Here is a 21,069-nt window from a genome sequence, read left to right as displayed (position 1 = left end):
CTCCTGTTTACAGAGAAAGAATGTGAGGTGTGGAGAGGGCACTTCACCTATTCCAGGTCAGTCTCAAAGTTCTTAGTAGAGCTTGGGATTACCTAACAACTGTGATACCTCAGGCTGTGAAGCCCAGTGAAAAAAGGCTTATTTCGGGCTAATGCTCCTTGCTAACTCCGGCAGTGCTAAACGTGACATGGCATGCCGCTCTGCTCGCCCCAACTCCTAGACCAAGGAGGCTCTGAATTAGCGTCAGCTCACAATCAACAGGTGAGAGGGAGGCCCCGGATTTTGTGAAAACGCAGGGAGAAAACAGTGCAAATAATTTATTTCCGTCACTCGGCGTCTGAGGCTCCCTCGCACCAACTGCACAATCCCGGGCCAACAGTCTGCCGGGGCTCAGAGCAGGCTGGTCTGGGTTTCATCTCGCGACTTCCGATGGCACCAGCGGGTCGGCCTGGCTCAGGGCGAGCTGGTCCTTCTTCTCCTTCTGCAAGACCTGCTCCTCCCACAGCGCCTGGTCCACCTGATCGTCGGTGAGCACCACGGGCTTGAACTTCTCGTCGAAGAGCCGCTCGTTGGCCTCCGAGTGCAGCTGGTGGGGCCCGACGACGCGCAGATGTGCCGGCAGGTGCAGAAACTCGTCGTCGTTGATGTCGCAGTCGCGCATCCGGGTCCCCAGCACCCACCAGCGGCCCACGAAGCCCACATCCAGGATCCGGTCCGGGAAGTCGACCCAGCGGGGCTGCAGGTAGCGGCAGCGGGCCTGGTAGAGGCTGGCCTGGGCGTCGAAGGGCGCCTCGTACACCAGCGAGCAGAGACCCAGGCTCACGTGGCGCAGGCAGCCGCGACCCCGCAGCCAGAGCAGCCGTTGCACGAACGCCTCCGAGTCGCGGTTGCGCGTGGCGGGCGCCAACAGCAGGAGGGTCCCCGACGCGTCGAGCAGCGCCTCCTCAAAGGCCGCCTCGCTCGGCGCGAGGGCGCAGCAGGCCGCCGCGCCACCCAGCAGCCCCACGTACACGGCCGCCCGCACGGGTCGGGCCCTCGCCGCCGCCGCCGCGTCCCCGCAGGCCTCAGCGTAGTCCCGGAGCAGCGCGCGGGCCCAGGCGCCTGAGGGGAGAGAAGCGCGATGAGGGCGGTCCGGCCGCTGCGGCCGCCCACCCCGCCGCCTCCCGCCGCTACTCACCCAACCGTGCCCACACGCCGGGCTTTGCGGCCACAGTGTCACCAGTCCCTCCACGGCTTCGGGGCCAAAATCTCTTCAGAACGGCCGCCGCCATTGTCTTCCGGCTTTGCGTCCGTACTCCGAAGAGAAACGCCAGGTAGGCGAAGCAGAAGGCCCGGGAGTCTCTTCTGCGCAAGCGTCAACACTGCCGGAAGTGGCTTCCCATCGGAAGAGGGTAGAATACGGACCGACGCCGGATGTTCCTGTCAGATCGGAGTACGGTCGTCTGTGGCTGGCAGGCGGGTTGCGCAGGCGCAGAGAGAGCCCGGGCCCCGCCGGTTGAGGTAGCCGCAGGGGAGGGGGCCGTGGGTGCACCTGTGGGGCAGGAGCGGCGAGTTCACGCCCCGGTGGGTGCGTTAGCCGCCAGACCGGGCTCGGGGGTGAGGCTAGCCTACAGGAGGGGTCCCGAGAGAGGTCGGGGGCGGGCCTGATTGGCCTCTGTCCTCAGAGCGGGATGCGGTGACGGCCCTGAGCGACCATGGCAGCGGCAGACGAGCTGGCCTTCCACGGTGAGTGCATCCGCGACCGGGCCCGACTCCTGCCCCGTCCGCTGGCCTGAACCTCCCATCCAGGTTCCAACTCAGATCTCACCCGAACCCCAGTCAGCTGTGAACGCCGACCCAGGCATGAAACCCACCCCTAACTGGAATCCCGCTTCCGCCCTAAACTCAGGCCTCAAACCCGAGCCTCTACCTCATTCCAGGATCAGCCCTCAATTGCGGGCCCATGTTAGAAGGGAGGGGACACACCTCCTTCCCACTCACCAGAGTTGAGGAAGACGTGCCCTGAGTTGGGGGTGAACACCCAGGTGGTCACGGTTACCGTTGGCCCCCAGATGAGCAGTGGGCAAAACCAAATTGCTTTGTTTTTGATAAATTTATTTATTTATTTATTTATTTATTTATCTTGGTTGCGTTGGGTCTTCGTTGCTGCGCACGGGCTTTCTCTAGTTGCGGCGAGCGGGGGCTACTCTTCGCTGCAGTGCGCAGGCTTCTCATTGCGGTGGCTTCTCTTGTTGCGGAGCACGGGCTCTAGGCGCGTGGGCTTCAGTAGTTGTGGCGCATGGGCTCAGTAGTTGTGGCGCACGGGGTTAGCTGCTCCGCGGCATGTGGGATCTCCCTGTACCAGGGATCGAACCCATATCCCCTGCATTGGCAGGCGGATTCTTAACCACTGCGCCACCAGGGAAGCCCCGAAACCAAATTGTCTTGACTCCCAAATATGCCTGTGTCCCATATGCCTTCTCGACAGAGTTCGAGGAAGCTACTAATCTGCTGGCCCAGACCCCAAATGAGGCCACCACCAGAGGTGATCAGCTGGTCCCCCAGCAGCACGTGGCTGTGGCCATGGACTCAGGTGGCAGCTACGGAGCTGAGGACGAGGTGGAGGAGAGTGACAAGACCGCGGTGAGTCCCATAAGTCCCCGTGCCCTGCCTCTTGTCCCTACCACCCACCCCTGCCACCCCCTGAGCGCTGAAAGCCTGCACTGTGCAGCTCCTACAGGAGGAGAAGCAGCAGCCTGGTTTCTGGACCTTTGGCTACTATCAGACCTTCTTTGACGTGGACACCTCACAGGTCAGGCCGGGAAAGCTGGTGGGATGGGACTTGGAGTCACGCTTGGGGTTCAGCCACGAGTCACCGAGCACTTCTTGTGCACCAGGCCCTGGGCAAGTGCTGGCAATATGCACCTGGGAGGACAAGAGCTCCTACCCAGGCTGGTAGGTGTGACTGTGTGCTGCAAGGATGTGGCGTGACCGGGGCTCTTGGGAACATGGGGGACACAAGTGATATGGTGGGTTAGGGAAGGGCCCACTGGAGGAGGTGAGGAATTTGCTGAGACTTAGAGGAGAAGGTAGACCTAGCCAGGCGGAGTGGAGGGAAGCATAAGTATGTTCCAGGCACAGGGAACAGCACATGTGGAGGATCAAAGGTGAGAGAAGGCACACACTACTGCAGAGGCTACCTGTCACTCAGGCTGGAGAGTGAGGTGGGGGACTGGCGGAGAGAAGCCAGATCACCAAGGGCCTCATGAGCTATGTTAAGGAGTCTGGGTTTTATCCTAAGGGTCCTGGGGAGTCATGGAAGGGTTTAGAGCAGGAGAGGCTTGAGTAGCATGGAACATGGATCGGAGGCCCCAGGCCAGGGTGGGAGATGGTAATAAACCAGGGCTGCGGAGTAGGGAACACGTTGGGAGAGATGGGGGAAGGAGAACGCCCAGGACTAGGACTTGTTGACGACTGTTAATGGGGTGGGGGGAGAGAGCCAAAAGGGGAGTCCGGGGCAGCCAAGCTGGAAGCGGAGGAAGCAAAGAAGAAGATGGGAGGCCCTGAAGCGTCCTTCAGAGTGGTGGGACACTGGGATATTGAGTGGGGGCTGCCCAGGGAAGGGGCGGGCTCCAGGCCATAGGAAGACAGGAGCCCCTAAGGAGCTTGACCCCTTTCCTCCTGGGTGGTGAGGAGCCCCAGGAGGGCTTCCATCCTAGGCCCCGGCCTTGCCCCCCAGGTCCTGGACCGGATCAAAGGCTCGCTGCTGCCCCGGCCCGGCCACAACTTTGTACGGCACCATCTGCGGAATCGGCCAGACCTGTACGGTGAGTGCGGTTGTGCATTCAGTTCATTTGATTATTCACTGAGCAAACGTGGACTGAGTGCCAGGCGCCAGTATACAGCTGAGAACAAAGCAGAATCGTTCATGGTGAGCGTGAAACTTACACTCTGTTCAGGGAGATAGAGCCAAATGAGGCTGTGGAGGGCGCTGGGGCTAGGAAGAGAAGCACGGGGTTTAGAGGATGGGAATTGCGATTTCACACGGGTTGGTCAGGGAAGACCCCTCTGAGGAGGGTGAGAGAATAAGCCTGGTTGGTGTCACGGCGGGGTGTGGGGAGACCCCGGGGAAGAACATCACAGAAGTGGGATGTGGTGGAAACAGGCCTGCACTGCAGGGCAGCACTGTCATTGGACCGGAGTGAGCTGCCAGGAGGCCACAGAGGTGACAGGACAGATCCCACAGGCCTCCTATGCTGTGGTGAGAAGGGATCTTAGTTAAGTGTCCTTAGGTGCTCTCAGCCTGGGGTGGGGGCGGGGTGGGGGGAGGGCAGAAGCTGGGAGACCAGGGAGGAGGCGACTGCTGAGGTGCAGAGTGGGATGATGGGCCTGGCCTGGGGTGGAGAGCGCCGGGTGTTGGATTCTGGCATACGTCAAAGATGAAGATGAAGCCAACACGTCAGATGTGGGGTGGAAGGAGAGGAGATGAGGCTCCAGAGTTTTTGGCTGGACTACCAGAAAGCGGGAGTTGCTATTTACTGATGCGGAAAGGTGGGCGACTGGAGGGGAAAGGGTGAGTGTGGTGGGGTGGAGTGGGAACGTTGAATAGGAGCCGCAGGTTCAGGGCAGAGGCCCAGACTTGAGACATTTGGGGGTCGTTGGCACAGAGGTGACATAAGGCCCTGAGGTTGAATGAGATCACACAAGGGGTGAATGAATGCAGAGAAGAGGTTTGAAGACTGGGCCCCGGGCCAGCTCCCTGCTGTTAAAGAGCTCAGGGAGTCAAAAAGGTTGAGGAGTTGCCAGTGAGATGAGACAAAAGCAAAAACGTAAAGTCCTGGAAACCACATGGAGAGTGTTTCCAGAAGGAGGGCGTCAGCTATGTCAAAGGCCATCGAGAGGCCAAGAACGATGAGTGCTGGGCGCCAGCACTGGATTCAGCCACCAGTTTGTCACTGGTGTGACGCCGGGTCGATGAGTTGGGTCGATGGGGGTGTGTGGTGGGGTGGAGGCAGCCCGGAGCTTGGGAAGAGGCTGGGACAAGATGGGACAAGTCACCTGTCCTGGGAGGTCCCACCCTGGGACCCTGAGCATGCCCCCCCCGCAGGCCCCTTCTGGATCTGTGCCACACTGGCCTTCGTCTTGGCCGTCACCGGCAACCTGACCCTGGTGCTGGCCCAGAGGAGGGACCCCTCCATCCACTACAGCCCCCAGTTCCACAAAGGTAAGCGAAGTGGGCAAGGCCTGGTACCTAGTGGGGGTGGGGGGGCGGTGCCGTGGCCCGGGGGCGATTACCTGCCTTGCCCGCAGTGACCGTGGCCGGCACTGCCATCTACTGCTACGCGTGGCTCGTGCCGCTGGCGCTGTGGGGCTTCCTGCAGTGGCGCAAGGGTGTCCGGGAGCGCGTGGGGCCTTACACCTTCCTGGAGACGGTGTGCGTCTATGGCTACTCCCTCTTTGTCTTCATCCCCACTGTGGTGAGTGGGGCTCAGGGACGGGTGGGCCCCGGGCGCCATGGGCACAACCTGGTAGCCAGCTGCCTGTGTCGTCCCCAGGTCCTGTGGCTCATCCCTGTCCCATGGCTGCAGTGGCTCTCCGGGGCCCTGGCCCTGGCCCTGTCAGCTGCGGGCCTGGTGTTCACCCTCTGGCCCGTCGTCCGTGAGGACACCCGGTTGGCAGCTGTGCTGCTGCTCTCCGTGGTGGTGCTGCTCCACGCCCTCCTGGCCACGGGCTGTAAGGTACCAGGCTGGGGTGGTCACAGGCTGGGCCTGGGGTGGGGGGTTGGCTCGCTGGCTCTGATGCTGACCCAGGGCTCTCTCGGTTCAGTTTTACTTCTTCCAGCCGCTGCCTCCGGAGCCCACGGCACCTCCCCACCAGGCCACATCTCAGCCCCCAACCGTAGTACTGTCACCGCCCCCGCCAAGGTCCGCAGCAGCCTAGGAAGGCTGGAGCCCACAGGTGAGGAACTGTTTCCAGCTGTAGCTGAGGGGGTCTCCGGCCCCCATCCCAAGGTTAGAAGTCATGAGGCCACTCCTAGGAGTTTCTCTCTTTCAGGCCCAACGTAAGGGGGCACCTCTGCCTGCCCTGCTCCCAGACGGTGACTGAAGGCTCCCCTGAGACCTCGAGATGATTTTGCTACTTTCCAGACTTTTCTTACAAAGCAAACACTTTTATTTTCTATGCAAAGGTGATTCAGAGAATTTATATAAAGGCGGGAGAGGGGCAGAGCAGGGAGCTTCCAGGGCAGCCATTGCCCCACCGGCCACCTGCCAGGATGGGCGGGCAGCACAGGGGGCCACCCCAGCCTCGGCTGTGCCTGCTCTTCCTGGGGGGCCCAGTTAGTGGGCCTTGGGCCTAGCCTGAGCTCCACCACATCCGAGTTTGGGGGTGTTAGAAACGGGGAGCAAAAGTAGAAGAAAATTGCGTGTGCTGAAACATACATTTCCTTGTTTATTTGTTTTTTTCTTTTTTTTTTTTTTGGAGAGGTCCCTGCAAGGCCCCTTCCCAGGCTGGGGAGGGACCAAAATGCCATCATAGTAGTAGGGACTGGAGCATCTACAAATACTGAAGGGGATACAGAGGCCTAACGTTAGCTACAAGGAAAAAGGATGCCTTCCACGACAGACCCTTGAGGTTTCTGTGTCTGCTCAAGCGGCTGACAGTGACCCTTCCCCCCAGGGCCCACGGGGCCACCTAGCTCTTGGTGTGGGTGTGGGTGTGGGACCTGCAGGGGCTCAGGGACAGGACAGCAGCAAGTGGCAGGGGCCGAGGACGGAGGGCCTTCCCGACAGCCGGGTGGGTTGTACATTCAAGTGTGAGGTGAACCCTTTGGTGGGAGGGGGCCGAGGGGCTCCAGAGGCCCGGCCCCGCCCCATCCTGAAGACTCGGCAGGGCTGCCCCTCGCCACTGAGCCTCTGAGTCGGGGAGAGGGGCTGCTGGCTCGGCCGGCCTGATGTCTCGGAGGGTCTGTGGATTGACACTGGTTCTTTTCGTAAAAAAATAAAATTAAAAAAAGCAGCATGTCACGCCCATTGTGACCAAGGCCTGGTAGTTGAAGGGGAGGCCCCACCTGGCCAGGACTGCCTTCCCACTGGAGACAGGCAGGGGGCAGGCCTGAGGGGCCGGGGGATTGGGGTGGGGGCGGGCGGCAGCTGCTCCCCTCCCTCCCTGCCAGGCCTGCAGCTGTCAGGCCTGGACACACCTGTTACAGAAGATTTCAAACCCAGGTCAGGGTGGAGAGGGCAGGAGCGGGTAACAGGGCTCCCACAACATGATCGTGTGTAAAATATGGCAGCGACACGCGCTCAGGGCCAAGATGTGGGCGGGCAGCGGGCTGGGGGCGGCGGTAACATCGTGTAAAAAAGTGTTCAAGTTCCCGTAGCAAAGAGGGCTGTGAGCGGGTGTTTGGGCTTCTCCGGTACAAGGGTGAGAGCCACCCGGGTGGAGGGGGGGTGGGCAGGGTCTTCATTTGGTTTCCTGGTGCTGTCAGTCTGTTCCACGCCGGAGGGCCCTAGCTCCCGTAGTGCATGGTGTTGGTTGGGATGGACATGGGTGAGGCCATCGAGATGGCGGGGCCGCCCATGGTGAACTGGCTGTTGACCGCGTAGTGGGCGCTGGAGCTGCCGCCGCTGCTGCCCTGGGCGCCGGAGGACCCTGTGGGGCAGGGTGTGGGCACTGAGGGGCCAGCTCTGCCCCCTCGCCCGCCCAGACCCACGGCAGAGTCAGAGAGAGAGAGCGCAGGCGAGAGGGAAGGCGGGCGCCTGGCGGTGGGCACCCTCACACCCGCGGGACCCTGCTCCCCCCGCCCACCGTTACCTTGGACAATCCCCGTGCTCATTATGGAGCCCATCCGGGAGTGGGTGTGATTGACAATCCCCGTGTTGGCTGCACAGCAAGAGGAAGGAAGGAAGGAAAGGAGATGGCGTCACCGCCCCCAGCCTGCCCGGCCCACGTGCCCGGCGTAGTGGGTGCTCACACTCGGATGTGGGGAGGGTGGGCGCGGTGCTGGCAGAGCGAGGCAGAGAGGAACGGCACGGGGGACCTCAACCCCCAGGAAGAAGAAGGGGGGGTGAGGCCGAAGGCCTGAGCTCGCCCCCAGCGCGCCCACCCCCTGTGCGCTCACCTAAAGGAATCAGGTTGTTGTGGCCCACGCTGGAGCCGCCGGCGATAACACTGCTCAGGTCGTAGGCGGTCGGCATCCCTGTGCCGGGGAGGGAGATGTCAGGGGCGGGGGACAGTGTCCTGGGCAGGGATTCGAGGGGCCAGAACTGCCAGCGTTTACTCAGGAAGCACCGGCAGGTGTGTCCAGGAAGTGACGCTGGCACCTGCCCCACCCACGCGCGGGCCTGCTCACCAGCCACGGCCATCCCACTGCTGAGGTTGTAGGTGCTGCCGGTGTTCCACATGTTCTCCGAGGGGGACGTGTAGTGAGAGCCAGGCGGCGGGGAGGGCGTCGTGCCTGTGTATCTGCAACACAGACGGACCGGTCGACAGGGCTGAGGGGCTGCAGGCGAGGAGGGGCACGCCCCCTCCCACCGCGTGCAGGCCAAGGGCCCATCCTACCTGAAGAAGGGGTTTTTCAGATCCAGGAGGTTACTGGATTTGGAGCCTGTCTGGTCTACCTGGGCCACAATACTGATATCATAGCTCTGTCTGTAGAGAAGGCAGGAGGGGCCGGCCATGAGCCGGCTGCGTGGATGGACTGGACCCCTGCCTCCCCCAGCCCCGGCCAGCAGCTCACACCTTTTGTTGGCAATAAGCAGACATGTCCCTGAGAGCGTGTCCCCGGCCTTGGCGAACAGTGGTGACTGGAACAGGCACCGGACCTGGTACCAGTGGGTCAGGGGCTCCGTCGGGGCCGTGGACAGCCACACGGTCATTCTGCCAAGCAGGAAGAGGCACATGTTTGCCCGGGCTGCGGCCCCCACCTTGTGCACCCTGAGTTCTCCCCAGGCATCTGTGCCCCGCCACCCAGGTCTCACCTGGGGCCCTGGAGCCGAGACAGGTTGGCTGTCCAGGAAGTTAACACATAGCCCCACAGCTATGGGGCACCCACTCACCCTGACATACATGCCAAGAGACACAGTCAGGTCCCGTGAAGAACAGTCACTCAGAACAGGGTAGACACCCACCCCGCCACAACAGCCTACTGCTTGAAGGCCAGTGTCCACTGCCTTTGGAAGAAACAGTAGAACCCAGAGGAGTCGGGTCCTGCCCTCGCAGCCCCCAGTTCATCATCTGAGCCAGCCAGGCCTGGGCTTCCCAACTGCAGGCAAGTCCCTGGGGCCAGGGGCAGGGGCCACCTGCTCTGTCCTGTTACACTCACATGGAGCCAATGAAAGCGACGTCAAACCAGAAGGCCAGACCGTGAACCAGCCCAGAATGCAGCATGTGGAATTTGAATGGGATTTCTATCCTGAAAGGCAAAGGGCAGTGATTGCTGGGGAAGCTGAACAGGGGCTGCCAGGAGAGAAGAGGGGTACCCGGGTGTTGAGTCTCGAGGGTCCTGCCCGCCTGCCCTGGGGAGGAGAATTCTGCCTGAGAGAGCTGGCTGCAGCCTTGACCTCCGGCAGGAGCCAGGCCCAGGAGGACGGGGCATAGGTGCCGGTACCTGTGCAAATCTCCTTCTTTGGCTTCTAAGAAGTTCACCGTGTACTTGACAGACTTGGCCATCAGGATCCGGATGTCAAATGTGTCCTGGGAGAGATCAGAGGTGTGACCTGACTTCAGGCACGGGGTGAAGTCCTGAGTCTGGCCATGGCTTCTAGACCATTCAGCTAAAACCAGTTTACCCTTCTCAGACATGCTGGGGGGAGGGGGAATTGGTACAACACAATGGAGGGCAATTAGGTGACAGCTCGCAAAATGACAACCACTCATCTGCATTAAAGACTTGGCAGTTCCACTTCTGGGATTTTAACCTACAGATCTATGTGCACATGTACGAACTTACACATGGAGTTACAGATTGCCTATAGTAACGACACACTGGAAGCTATCTAATGAAACAAGTAATGGCCCAACGATAAAAGATTATGTACATGAAAAAGAATGAAGAGGCTGTTTATGATGGGGAAAGATCTCTAAGATAAACCGTTAAACAAGTTCACACACACACAAAAAAAGAGAACTGTGCACTGACGTCCACTCCCAGCCATGACGGAGATTTCTTATCAGACTAACACTCCTGCCAAGAACTTACGAACTGAATAAAAAACAAAGGAAAAAACCCCCAGTTGTCTGAAATCACTGGAGAGCGACCACAGCAGCCACAGCTTTGGGGCCAAGATCCTAGAGAGAGGAGAGATGCTTTTCGGCCTGTGCCTTACCCCTTGGGATGGGGCCTTTCAGCAGCCTCCCTGGGTGGGGAAAGCAAAATGGGGGCTCGGGATTACCAAGGCAGCTAGCAGTCAAGGGGCCAAGATGCTAAAGAAAACGGAAATGTGGAAATTCGAGGTGGACAGTCTGCACGTGATTTCACTTCATGGCATTTGCCAATTCCTGAGCTACATGTGGGATGGGGGTAGGGAAATCAAGCAGAAAGCTGCTTCTATGAGATTAAAAAGCTAATGAAAGGTACAGCACTATGTTGGTGCTCGGAGGCTGGAACAAGGGGCCCTGTGAACCACCAGGCTCACCAAGACCATGAAGACTATGCCCTAAAGCAGCGGTTCTCAAAATGTGGTCCCTTCCAGAGCACCCTCAAGGTCAAAACTATTTTCCCCGATATAACACTGTTTTCTGCCCTTTTCATTCATTCACTCACCTGTGATACCACAACAGATTGAATGCAGAAGCAGAATCCAACTGTCTTCTGCTAAGCCAGCCATTAAAGAGATTTGCAAATTTAAAATGTCGCTAATTCTTGCTGAAAAGTTTTGCAAAATAGTTTTCTTTTTAAAAATGCTATTTATGTTAACATGTAATGGGTTTTTATTGTTATCCTTAAATTAATGTGTATTTTAAATTTTCTTGGGTTTAGTTTTTAATGTCAATAGATATTGACAGTACATCAGTCAATACAATGCACACAAAACTTCTTTGGAATCCTACATTTTTGAGAATGTAAAAGGGTCCTGAGACGAAAATGTTTGATAACTGCTGCCTTACAGGGAAGCCAGGCGATATGCCAGTTAAGCAGAGTCTGAAAAGCAACCTCCAAATGTCTTAAATGCCTCATAGGACCAAGGTAATCTGTCATTATGGCTTCTTGCCTGAACAAAAACGAATCCTTGGAAAGAAAAACATCATCCAGAGCCTCTATAATTTTTCATTCTGGCATTCAATGACCAGGCATACCAAGAAACAGAACCAAAGTACCAAAAACCAAGAGAAGAAAAAACAGAAATACACTTACCACTTATCCAGATACTAAAAGTGATCAGAGACTTAGAATTAACATGTTTAAGGAAAAAAGGTGAACAAATTTCACAGAGAACTGAAATAATAAAAAAATAAGCAAAATGAAACTAGAACTGAAATTTTAGAAAACCAAGGGGGGAGGAGGAGTTGGATAGGCAGTCAAAAGGAACTACAACCTTCTAGTTATAAGGTAAGTACTAGGGATGGGGTGTACACCATTATAAATATAATTAACTCTGCTGTACGTTATACATGCAAGTTGTTAGGAGAGTAAATCCTAAAAGTTCTCATCACACAAAAAAATTTTTTCTTCCAAAAACAAAAAAGAAATTCAGATTAGACATAGTGATGAGAGGATTGGAACTGGGAGATGGATAAGGAGAAAACATGAAAATTATGCAAGTGGGATAGAAAAGTATAGAAAAGAGTATAAGAATCATCTGAGAAATGGTGAAAAGGTCTAATGTACACATAATCAGAGATCCAAAAGAAGAAAGAGAATGGGGCAGAGGTAGTGTTTAAAGAGATGCTGGGCTTCCCTGGTGGCGCAGCGGTTAAGAGTCCTCCTGCCAACGCAGGGGACATGGGTTCGAGCCCTGGTCCGGGAAGATCCCACATGCCTCGGAGCAACTAAGCCCGTGTGCCACAACTACTGAGCCCGCGAGCCACAACTACTGAAACCCCATGCACCTAGAGCCCATGCTCTGCAACGAGAGAAGCCAGCACACCGCAATGAAGGGTAGCCCCCGCTCGCTGCAACTACAGAAAGCCCACGCGCAGCAACAAAGATCCAACGTAACCAAAAATAAATAATTAATTTAAAAAAAAAAGAGAGAGATGCTGCCCTAGAGTCTCCCAAAACTAGTGAAAGACAATCAAGAGGGGGAAAAATAATATATACCTTATTAAAACAAAAGAAAGCAAGAGTTAAAAAGAAACAATAGGATAAATAGAAAAATACTAAAATGATAGATTTATAGCCATAAAGACCTGTAGTCACATTAAATATAAATGGTCTAAATATTCTAATTAAAAGACAAAAATCTGTCAATCTGGTTAAAAACAAAACCCAAATATATGATATTTACATGAGGTAAATCTTAAGTAATAAGGTTATAAAAAGGCTGAAAGAAGAAGGATGAAAAGTATGTATCCTATAAAGATTAACCAAAGAAAGCCTGAGTAGTTAAACTATTGTCAGAATAAAATAGACTGTAAGGACTTCTGTGGTGGTGCGGTGGTTAAGAATCTGCCTGCCAGTGCAGCAGACACGGGTTCAAGCCCTGGGCCGGGAAGATCCCACATGCCGCAGAGCAACTAAGCCCGTGCACCACAACTACTGAGCCCGTGCGCTCTAGAGCCCGTGCTCTGCAACAAGAGAAGCCACCGCAATGAGAAGCCCACGCACCGCAACGAAGAGTAGCTCCCGCTCACTGCAACTAGAGAAAGCCGCGCGCAGCAACAAAGACCCAATGCAGCCATAAATAAATAAATTAAAAAAAAAAAAGACTGTAAGGCAAGAAGTACAACTAGAGATAAGAAAAGACACTTGTTATAGTGACAAAAGGATCAATCCAACAGGAAGATATAAAAATAATCCTAAACCTGTATGCACCTAATAACAGTAATGTCAAAAAAAATAAGGCAAAAACTATCAGAACTAAATGGAAAAATAAATCTACAATCAGTAATAGATAGGAAATGCAGACCAAAAAAACAGAGATAGAGAAGACTTGACCAACATGATTAACAAATGTGACCAAACTGATATTAATATAACAATGTACACAACAAGTGATTGGTATACATTTTTCTCAAGTACAGAGGGAACATAAACCAAGAGAGACCACATACTGGGCATAAAGCAGCTCTCAACAAATATCAAAGGACCAAAATCATACAGTGTATATCCTCTGAACACAAACAAACTAAGACAGAACAATGTATTGATTATGCTATACTTTGAAAGGAAAAAAGGTTAAAATATGTATATTTGTATACACACATTTAGATATAAGACTTCTAGAAAAATACACAACAAAGACTGTTTGTCTATAGGAAAAAGAACTGTGTGGCTGGAAATGGAAGTAGGGAGGTTTTCCACTTTTATACTTCTTTGATTTTTGAACCATGGGTCTATACATCAGTTCAAAAATCTCAATAATTAAAATCAATTAAATAAAATCAGTTCACCAAGGATCAATTTATCTAATAACAGTAAACACGTTACTGCATGCTTACTATGCGCTAAGCACTCTACATGCATTGCTACTTAATTCCCAACATCCCTGTGTGAGAGCTCCGTGCAGGGGCAGAAGCTCAGAGAGCAACGGTGGCCTGCCTAGTGCTGCACAGCTTGCATAAGGCCTTACAGGAAAGCCCATGCTCCTCTCCTGTCACCCCAGAGGAGGGCCATGCCCAGTGCTACTGTGGTAGTGAGTGCCCTGGGTGCCCCCACTCACCACCACAGGCTGCCGGAAATACTCATCCACCGCAGCACCTCGGAGAGCTGACAGGTCCACTCCATGGAAGGATGGCTGGTACCTGCAGAAAGCCCCAGCCCCCCATGGCAAGGTCACCAGCAGCAGGACACAGTTGGGGCAGCCTGCCTTCTCTCCCAGCTGGCCCTCATCCAGCCCAAGTCTTTTAGGTCCTGCTAAGGATAAGGAATAAGAGAAAGGTGGGGCCATCCCTGAGAAGGCAGGACACCCAGGGGCACACTCACCAGAAGTTGGCCTTGGTGAACTGCTCCATGTAGAGCTGTTCATCCGTGAAGGGTGCGAGGTGGACATCACCAATGGTGGGGAACATGTTTCCTGGGAGTGGGGGCAGGGAGGGGTGCTGGCATCAGGGTGGGACATCCAGCAGGACCTGGCAGAGGCTCCAAAGGGCCCCAGGACCCCAGCTCTGGGCCTTCCCAGCCTCTCACTCATCATTCACTCATTCATGCACTCATGCAATGAAGAGATACTGAGCACCTACTCTGCCAGTGGCCACTGAATACTTGACATACACCTCCTTACTAAACCTGTACAGCTAGCCAGGGAGGCAGGAGGGCCTGGCCTCAAGTCCCATTACAAGGGCTGGGAGACAGGAAAGCACCTGCCAGAGCCTCAGGGGTAAGTAAGCAGTGCCTGGGGTGCGGCCAGGCCCCCAGGGGCCCTGCTCCATCAGCCAGCCAGTGTCTCTCGGAAAGGCGTGCAGCAGGGAAAGCAAAGGAAAGTGCTGTGGACAGAGCAAGGGTGAGCCCCAGGCTATGGCATCACGGGCCCCAGCTGAATCCCCACCACAGGACTGCCCAGTCTCTGGCAGGCAGGGTGGACCATTTGCATGGCCTGAAATGGGAGGCGGACTCAAGGAACAGACAGGTGAGCCGGAGCCAGTAGAAAGGAGAGCCAGGGCTCAGGAGGCCCCGCCTACTTCGAGAGTCTAGGGCCCCAAGTCACCTGGCCTCCAGATGTGGGCCTCCCTCCCTCCTCTTATTCCAGGGAAGAGTCCCTGAGGTGCTGGGAATCTGCCTTCTCAAGCCTTCCTTCAGCTGTAGCCACTGGGGTGGGGAAGGGAGAGGCTCACTGGCCCAGAGGCCACAAGCCAGGCCCCCTTCCCAGGAGGAGCCCATCAGCCCCCAGAGCATCATGGAAAAGTGCCCCTAGCCCTGAAGGCAACTAAAACTGTGCAGCTGCGGGGTGGGTTCCCTTAATCCCCCAAAAGAGCTTCCTGAGATGGAATGAAGCCACACTCATGCAGGCTGAAGGGGAAGAGGTTAGCCCCAGGCCTCATCCCGGACAGGCTGCTTGACCAGTGGGGTGAGTGTGCAGCTGCCCACTGAAGCCTGACTCCTGTCTGTCCTTCCGTCCCATAAGGAGGAGCCCACACCCCGCTGGGGCTGCTGCTCACCACCACCCCCAATTCCCACCCCCCTGGCTAGCTTGGCCCATCAACAGGGCAGAGCATGAGAGCAGGTCTAGGACAAGCCTTGGGGCAGCCTGGCTTCCCACACACCTGGATCGCAGGACAGAGCTGTGGGGAATGGCATCCACCTCCTACCTCCCATCTCTCGGAGTGGAGCTTGAGGCAGGTCCTTCCCCACAGACCAACTCCTCCCCTACCCTCCACGAGGCCGCAAGTGCACGGACCTCCCGTGCTCTGCCCTGGCGGGGGTCGTCTTGTACCACACGCACACACACACACAGCCCCTTTCCTGTACAGAAATACTCAGAACGTGCCCAGAACTGAGCAGAGAAATGGACACATTGGCAGATGTTCAGGGCCACGCACAGACCAGACCACCAGTGACACAGATGAGCAGGTGTCAACAGTGACCCAATGACCCCAGAGCACAGACAGGCAGGTAGTGACACGGACAGGAGACCACAGCCATCAGCTGCCCCCCAATGCACAAGAACCCCCATCCCACTCACAAACACACACATACACACACACACACACACACACACACAACCCCACCCCATGGTGATGAGCGCAGGAGTCTGTCAGGCTGAGGGCAAGGTCTACAACGCTAGGAATGAAGACGACAGGGCAGTTCCTCGAGGAAGGTGCCGGCCACAGAACATGCCCTGCTCCAACCACAGCCCAGCCAGACACTGTCCCCCATGGGCCATGAGATGCCAGGGGCAGCCCAGTGGCTCTCCGCGGGCCTGAGGGGAGCCCCTCCGTACCCTGACCGAGCAGACCGGGCAAGTGGACACGTGGCCTCGTTTGGGGCCCAGCCAGCTGAGGTCAGGTCCGGGTAGGGAGTGGGGGTGAAGGCCCATATGCCCTCTGTACCCCAGGCCGCCAGCTCAGGCCAGTGGGGAGCTGAACCACACCCGTGCTAAGCGGCAGCCAGGGGCTCTCTGAAGGGGCCCCCAGGGGCGCACCCCTGGCCTCGGGCCCAGGGAACACCCACCCAGGCAGTGGCCCGCGCCGGCAGGGACACTCACCCCCGGGCCTCAGGTACTTCTTGGCGTGGAGGTAGCTCTCAAGCATGCGCTCGTTGAAGAGCATGTAGCCCATGGGCTCCGAGATGATGATGTCCACCTGCTCGGGGAGTGAGACCTCCTCCACCTTCCCGGGGATGACCACGATGCGGTCCGTGAGGTTGTTACTTTTCACCAAGACCTGAGGGCGGGTGAGCCACAGGGGTCACGGGGGTCCTCGTGGGGGAGGGCCTCCGTCCACACTCGGCCACCAGATTCCCCTCTGCCTCCCTGTTGGGTCACCCCTCCTGCAGCTCCGCAGCCTCCTGATGTCACCTTGGGGACGAGGACAAGCAGGCCTTGCTACAGCCGCCAAAGCTAAACCCGGACACACCTTCTGACCCAGCGATTCCAGTGCTAGGAATCTGCCCTACAGACGTAACCTCACATGGAGAGGGGACACGTGTACAGGGGATTCGGTGCAGCGTTTGTGCTACAGACTGAGAAGCAGCCTCAGTGTCCATTACAGCCTGTGTCTCAACACACAATGGTCCGTCCAGGCAAAGGGATGCTCTGCAGCCGCTAGAAAGAGTGAGGAAACTCTTTACATGATGACACAGACATATCCCAGATGTATCGTAAAGAGAGCAGAGCCAGGTGCAAGACGGTGGTGTGTACGTTCGTGTGGGAGCTGGCGGGTGGAGAAGCCCATGGGGGCTCATGGAGCGGCTCTGGGGAGCTTCTACATACGTCTCTCTCCCTCCAGTGGGGGGGATCTAGGTGGTTGGGAGCCAGGGGTCGGGGAGGGAAGCATCCTCACTGTTTACCTTTGTAGCTTTTAGGTTTTAAACTTTGTGGATGAGGGCTTCAGTGCCAAAAAAGCATCAACTGACAAAAGGAAATCCTGTTGTCATCCACCTCTCAAGTGGAGCTCAGAGAGGTGGGCGGCTTGCCCCGGGCCGAGATCCCACACTGGTCTGTGTGACTGCACAGTCCAGCCCCTGAAGCACCAGTCCATCAAGCCCCTGAAGACCCAAATCACCCCTGAACCCGGTGGGCCACCATCCGTCATGGAAGGGAGACTACCTCAGGCCCAGCAAGCCCCTCCCCCTGAAACCACTCAGTTTCAGGGACAAGAGACCAAAGTAGAGAATGACATTCCCAGGCTCCCCTGGACCCAGGGGTCAGGTCTCCTGGGGGCTTCCAGCAGGGCTGGCTTCCCCAGGCTGGAGCAGGCACAGAGCTGGGGCACAGAGACAGGTTGGGCCCCTGAGGGCCACTGACCTCGGCGTGCTGGGCCATGGTGCTGGCTTCCACCGCGTAGATCTTCCTCGCTCCAGCCTGGGCGGCGAAAAATGACAGGATCCCAGAGCCGCAGCCGACATCAAGAACAATCTGAGGTGGGGGGGCCGTGAGGACAAATTAGTGGTAAAGTGACATGTTCATAAACACGTGTGTGTCACGGGGTGCTCCCTCCCCACAGACCCACCCACGGAGCACGCTCTCTGCCCTGCGGCTTGCTTCCCCTCTACACGGACAGCTGCCCACGAGGGTGCTTTCTGAGAGCCACAGGAGCCTGCAGTTTGGATCCGAAGGTGGTAGAGTGGGACTTCTGAGGACAGCTAGGATGTTAAGACCAGTACACACTCTCAGACCCAATTCAAGAAGGAATGGTGTGCGCCATCTATGCAGCACGTGGGAATGAGTGCTCCCTAGGTAAGGACACCTCTGAGCCCCGCAGCAGAACCACTGAGACGCAGGGCTGACTGGCCAGGGCCACGCAGCCAGCAGGAGGAGGGCAGCCTCCCACCCCAGGCCCCACAGGGCAACCCTGCAACCTGGGAAGAGGCCCGGGGAAAGCTCCCACTCGGGTGCCCTCTCCAGGGCTGCTGGGCCCCAGAGTACAGGCTCTGGGAGGAGTCCCGGCTAGTGTGTGGTAGACTGTCCCACACTCTGGATTCGTCTGACTGCTTCCGCGCACAAGCGGAATCAGGATAAACATTTCTGGTGCGCACCCGCTAAAAGAGACCTGCTCTGGGCGCGGTAGTGGGGCACAGGGCAAGCGCCCACCAGGGGCGCTGGTGCTGTCGGGTGGGAGGGCCTCGGGTGCCTCTCAGAGCTCTAGATGAACTAGGAAATGGATCTGCATCCTGGGAGAGCTGGAAGAGGCTTTGCTGAAGGGACATGGGCTTCCCGGGCCCCAAGTACTGCCCCAACGCTGCCATGCCAGCCGCCGGGGCCTAGGGATGGCCGCTGTGTCGAGGATGACTCCTCCCCAGCCTCTGGGGCTCAGGCCCTGGGACCAGGAGGCTCAGTCACCTGAGGGGATTCTCAGCAATGCTGGGGGAGGGCATCACCAAGGCGCCGGATGACATAGATCCACGTGGATCATGTGGAGAGTCCCCTAGATATGTCAAGAAAACCACAAGCTTTCATGTGGTTAAAAAGGAAAAACAAACTCTAGGCCATGGGAAGAGAACAGAATAAAATTTCACCTCTGAATATATATACCCTGGTCTCTTTTTAATCACGAGTATATAGCTGATCCTTGAACAATGCGGGAGTCAGGGACGACGCCAACCCCACCACCCAGTAGAAAATCCGAGTATAACCATACAGTTGGCCCGCCATATCTACGGGTCTGCAGCCGTAGATTCAACCAAGTGTGGATCGTGTAACACAGTTGCTCATATCTATTGAAAACAGTCTGCATATAAGTGGACCAGTGCAGTTCAAACCCATGCTGTTCAAGGGTCAACTGCTCACTACTTGGTAACAGTAAAAAGATTTTAAAAGGACCTAGGGAAGTGACTTAGATTACACTACATCCACGTAACTTAACAGTACATGCCAAGACACAACATTAAGTGGGGGAAAAGTATTTTGCAGGAAGCGAATGTAGAATACAGTCCTATTTTGTATATCTGTATTTTAAAAAGATTATAACCCTAAAATATATATGCTGGTATACGCATGGGGAAAATTTTGGAAGAAGAGAGCTTTACTGTTGGCAGTGGTCATTCTGGAGGGAAATGACAGAGGCCTTTCATGCCCATCTGATACACACTGGGCTTCTACAAAAAGTAGATTTTGCTTTTGCAATCTGAAAAAATTAAAGATAAAATCAATGAACAAAGGGAAAAAAAAAATAAGAGGCTACTGAACCAGTGAGGCGGGCACGGAGCCTGAGGGAGAGGGAGGAAGGCAGCAGGGTGGATGCAGCCGGCCCTGCTCACCTTGTCCTTGAAGTCCGTGTGGTTCTGCAGGATCGCGCGCTGGTAGGTGCCTGTCCGCACGTAGTCCTGCATCATGTTCTGCTGCTGGGACAGGTAGCCATAAAACTGGAACAGAGACATGCCAATGGCACAGGGCACGCAGCAGACAGATGGCCGAGGCCCTGGCCGACCATGTGACAGAGGAGGTCCACTTCGGGCAGAGATCTCCCTGGGGAGGCCACACCCCCTCTGCTGGCCTGGACTCCCCGGCTACCTGCTCCAGCAGAGGGAGCTGGAAGCTAGAGGCAGCCCCCAGGGAGGACACCACCACCGTCACCGTGGCCAAAGGACACAGTTGGTTGATACCTGGTCCTGGAAGCCACCCAGGAGAACTCAGGATATGCCACACGCAGGGTTCTGGGATCAAGGGCCACCTGCCCCATCTTAGGGGCCCCAAAGAAGTGGAGGAGTGGATCAAACAGAACCCTAGAACTCAGAGCGCCAGGCAGGTGAGGTGCTGTGGGGTCTCTTTGTAAGACAACAGGCGATCGGGAGGCAGCGTGGCACCTGGGCAGGGGCACAGGCTTTGGCATCAGGCAGACCTGGCTTCCCATCTTGGCTCTGTTGCATAATAGCTGTGTGACTTGGAGCAAGTCACTTAACCTCTCTGAGCCTCAGTTTTCTCATCTGTAAAATGGGGACAACAATAGTACTTACCTCCTAGAGTTGTTGGGAGGGTTCAAGTGCTTCTGCACGTGTCAAAGCGCTGGGGCCAGTGGCTGGCATGCCCTACGTGTTCAGGACACTGTAACTATGCTATCATTACTCAAAATGCCTGTGGACCTGAGCTTCACCTGCACTCAAATCTTTCCAGCAACCCTTGTAGGCAGGCACTGGCATCTCTGTTTCACAGATGAGGAAACTGAGGCCCAGCAAGCGGACGAAACCTGCCCAAGGTTACTCAGCGAGTAAGGGGCAGAGCCAGGACATGAACCCGGGTGGGCCTGCCCTGCGCCGCACAGCCTCTGGGGGCCACCGGGGGCAGCAGCCTGGCCCAGGCAGTATGTACCCACCTGGAAATACTGCACAGCAGAGGACTCCTCCGTGCGCTCACTGAACACCGACCGCTCCAGGGTGTGGCCCCGGCAGGTTTTCAGGATGTTATAGAAGGAACAGAAATCTGGAAGGGGGAAGCCAGGTCACGTGTGGCCGGCTCAGGGGTGGCGGGCTCTGTCTAGGCGTGCACCCCGACTTTTCTACCTTGAGCACGAGTGATCTGAAAACCCCCCCACACACACACATACACACAAATGTTGAAGCTTAAGAAGAAGGGCAGCCAAGCCTGTCTCTTGGTGACTGGCACGGGAGAAGGCAGGTGTCAGGGACAAGCGTGCTCCACGCGGTTGGCGCTCCTTCGCCAAAGGGCAGCTTGGCCAAAGCCTTCAAAGGATGACCTGGGCATCAAGTCTCTGGGACTCACCCCAGCAGATACCCATGGGTCCACCCACAGCTCACGGCAGTGTCTGTGGGTGGCAAGTGGACACAGGGACACCACCCCAGTGTCCGGTCAGAGGGGACTGGATGGACCCCAGTGG

At 56.3% G+C, this 21,069-nt stretch overlaps 3 protein-coding genes across 8 annotated transcripts in view; 1 reads left to right on the top strand and 2 right to left on the bottom strand.

Moving 5' to 3' along the window:
* Positions 1–302: 302 nt before the first annotated feature.
* TIMM29 (translocase of inner mitochondrial membrane 29) lies at positions 303–1,379 on the bottom strand. The gene is made up of 2 exons (XM_082623952.1): positions 1,178–1,379; positions 303–1,101 (listed from the first exon to the last, which is right to left on the bottom strand). The coding sequence occupies exons 1-2, from the start codon at positions 1,269–1,271 to the stop codon at positions 413–415; spliced, it is 783 nt and encodes a 260-aa protein (XP_082480078.1). The 5' UTR covers positions 1,272–1,379; the 3' UTR covers positions 303–412.
* Positions 1,380–1,417: 38 nt separating this feature from the next.
* Positions 1,418–7,004, top strand: YIPF2 (Yip1 domain family member 2). Of its 3 annotated transcripts, XM_082623951.1 has the most exons (10): positions 1,418–1,500; positions 1,665–1,725; positions 2,468–2,622; positions 2,711–2,791; positions 3,719–3,806; positions 5,087–5,203; positions 5,290–5,456; positions 5,535–5,717; positions 5,806–5,937; positions 6,034–7,004. In XM_082623951.1, the coding sequence occupies exons 2-9, from the start codon at positions 1,695–1,697 to the stop codon at positions 5,917–5,919; spliced, it is 936 nt and encodes a 311-aa protein (XP_082480077.1). In that variant the 5' UTR covers positions 1,418–1,500; positions 1,665–1,694; the 3' UTR covers positions 5,920–5,937; positions 6,034–7,004. The 3 variants fall into 3 exon arrangements, with proteins under 3 accessions (XP_082480077.1, XP_082480076.1, XP_082480075.1); XM_082623950.1 differs by having other exon boundaries at positions 1,449–1,725; positions 6,017–7,004; XM_082623949.1 differs by having other exon boundaries at positions 1,450–1,725.
* The window catches only part of CARM1 (coactivator associated arginine methyltransferase 1), a 41,226-nt gene continuing 26,573 nt past the window's right edge, over positions 6,417–21,069 (bottom strand). For 2 of the 4 annotated variants that reach the window (XM_082623945.1, XM_082623947.1), the window contains 14 exons: positions 20,548–20,654; positions 19,496–19,600; positions 17,544–17,654; positions 16,284–16,461; positions 14,066–14,156; positions 13,803–13,884; positions 9,590–9,675; positions 9,305–9,394; positions 8,722–8,859; positions 8,542–8,631; positions 8,333–8,445; positions 8,102–8,179; positions 7,795–7,863; positions 6,417–7,632 (listed from right to left, as the gene is read on the bottom strand). In XM_082623945.1, coding sequence (XP_082480071.1) covers positions 7,490–7,632; positions 7,795–7,863; positions 8,102–8,179; positions 8,333–8,445; positions 8,542–8,631; positions 8,722–8,859; positions 9,305–9,394; positions 9,590–9,675; positions 13,803–13,884; positions 14,066–14,156; positions 16,284–16,461; positions 17,544–17,654; positions 19,496–19,600; positions 20,548–20,654 — 1,481 coding nt within the window. In that variant the 3' untranslated portion in view covers positions 6,417–7,489. The remainder of the gene's footprint in view (positions 7,633–7,794; positions 7,864–8,101; positions 8,180–8,332; positions 8,446–8,541; positions 8,632–8,721; positions 8,860–9,304; positions 9,395–9,589; positions 9,676–13,802; positions 13,885–14,065; positions 14,157–16,283; positions 16,462–17,543; positions 17,655–19,495; positions 19,601–20,547; positions 20,655–21,069) is intronic. The other 2 variants (XM_082623946.1, XM_082623948.1) reach the window with 2 other exon arrangements.

The sequence above is a fragment of the Mesoplodon mirus genome, assembly GCF_964341445.2.
Source record: "Mesoplodon mirus genome assembly, chromosome: 5".
Taxonomy (NCBI): domain Eukaryota; kingdom Metazoa; phylum Chordata; class Mammalia; order Artiodactyla; family Ziphiidae; genus Mesoplodon; species Mesoplodon mirus.
The sequence above is the reverse complement of the archived record's forward strand: the minus strand, read 5'-3'. Positions and strand labels throughout refer to the sequence as shown.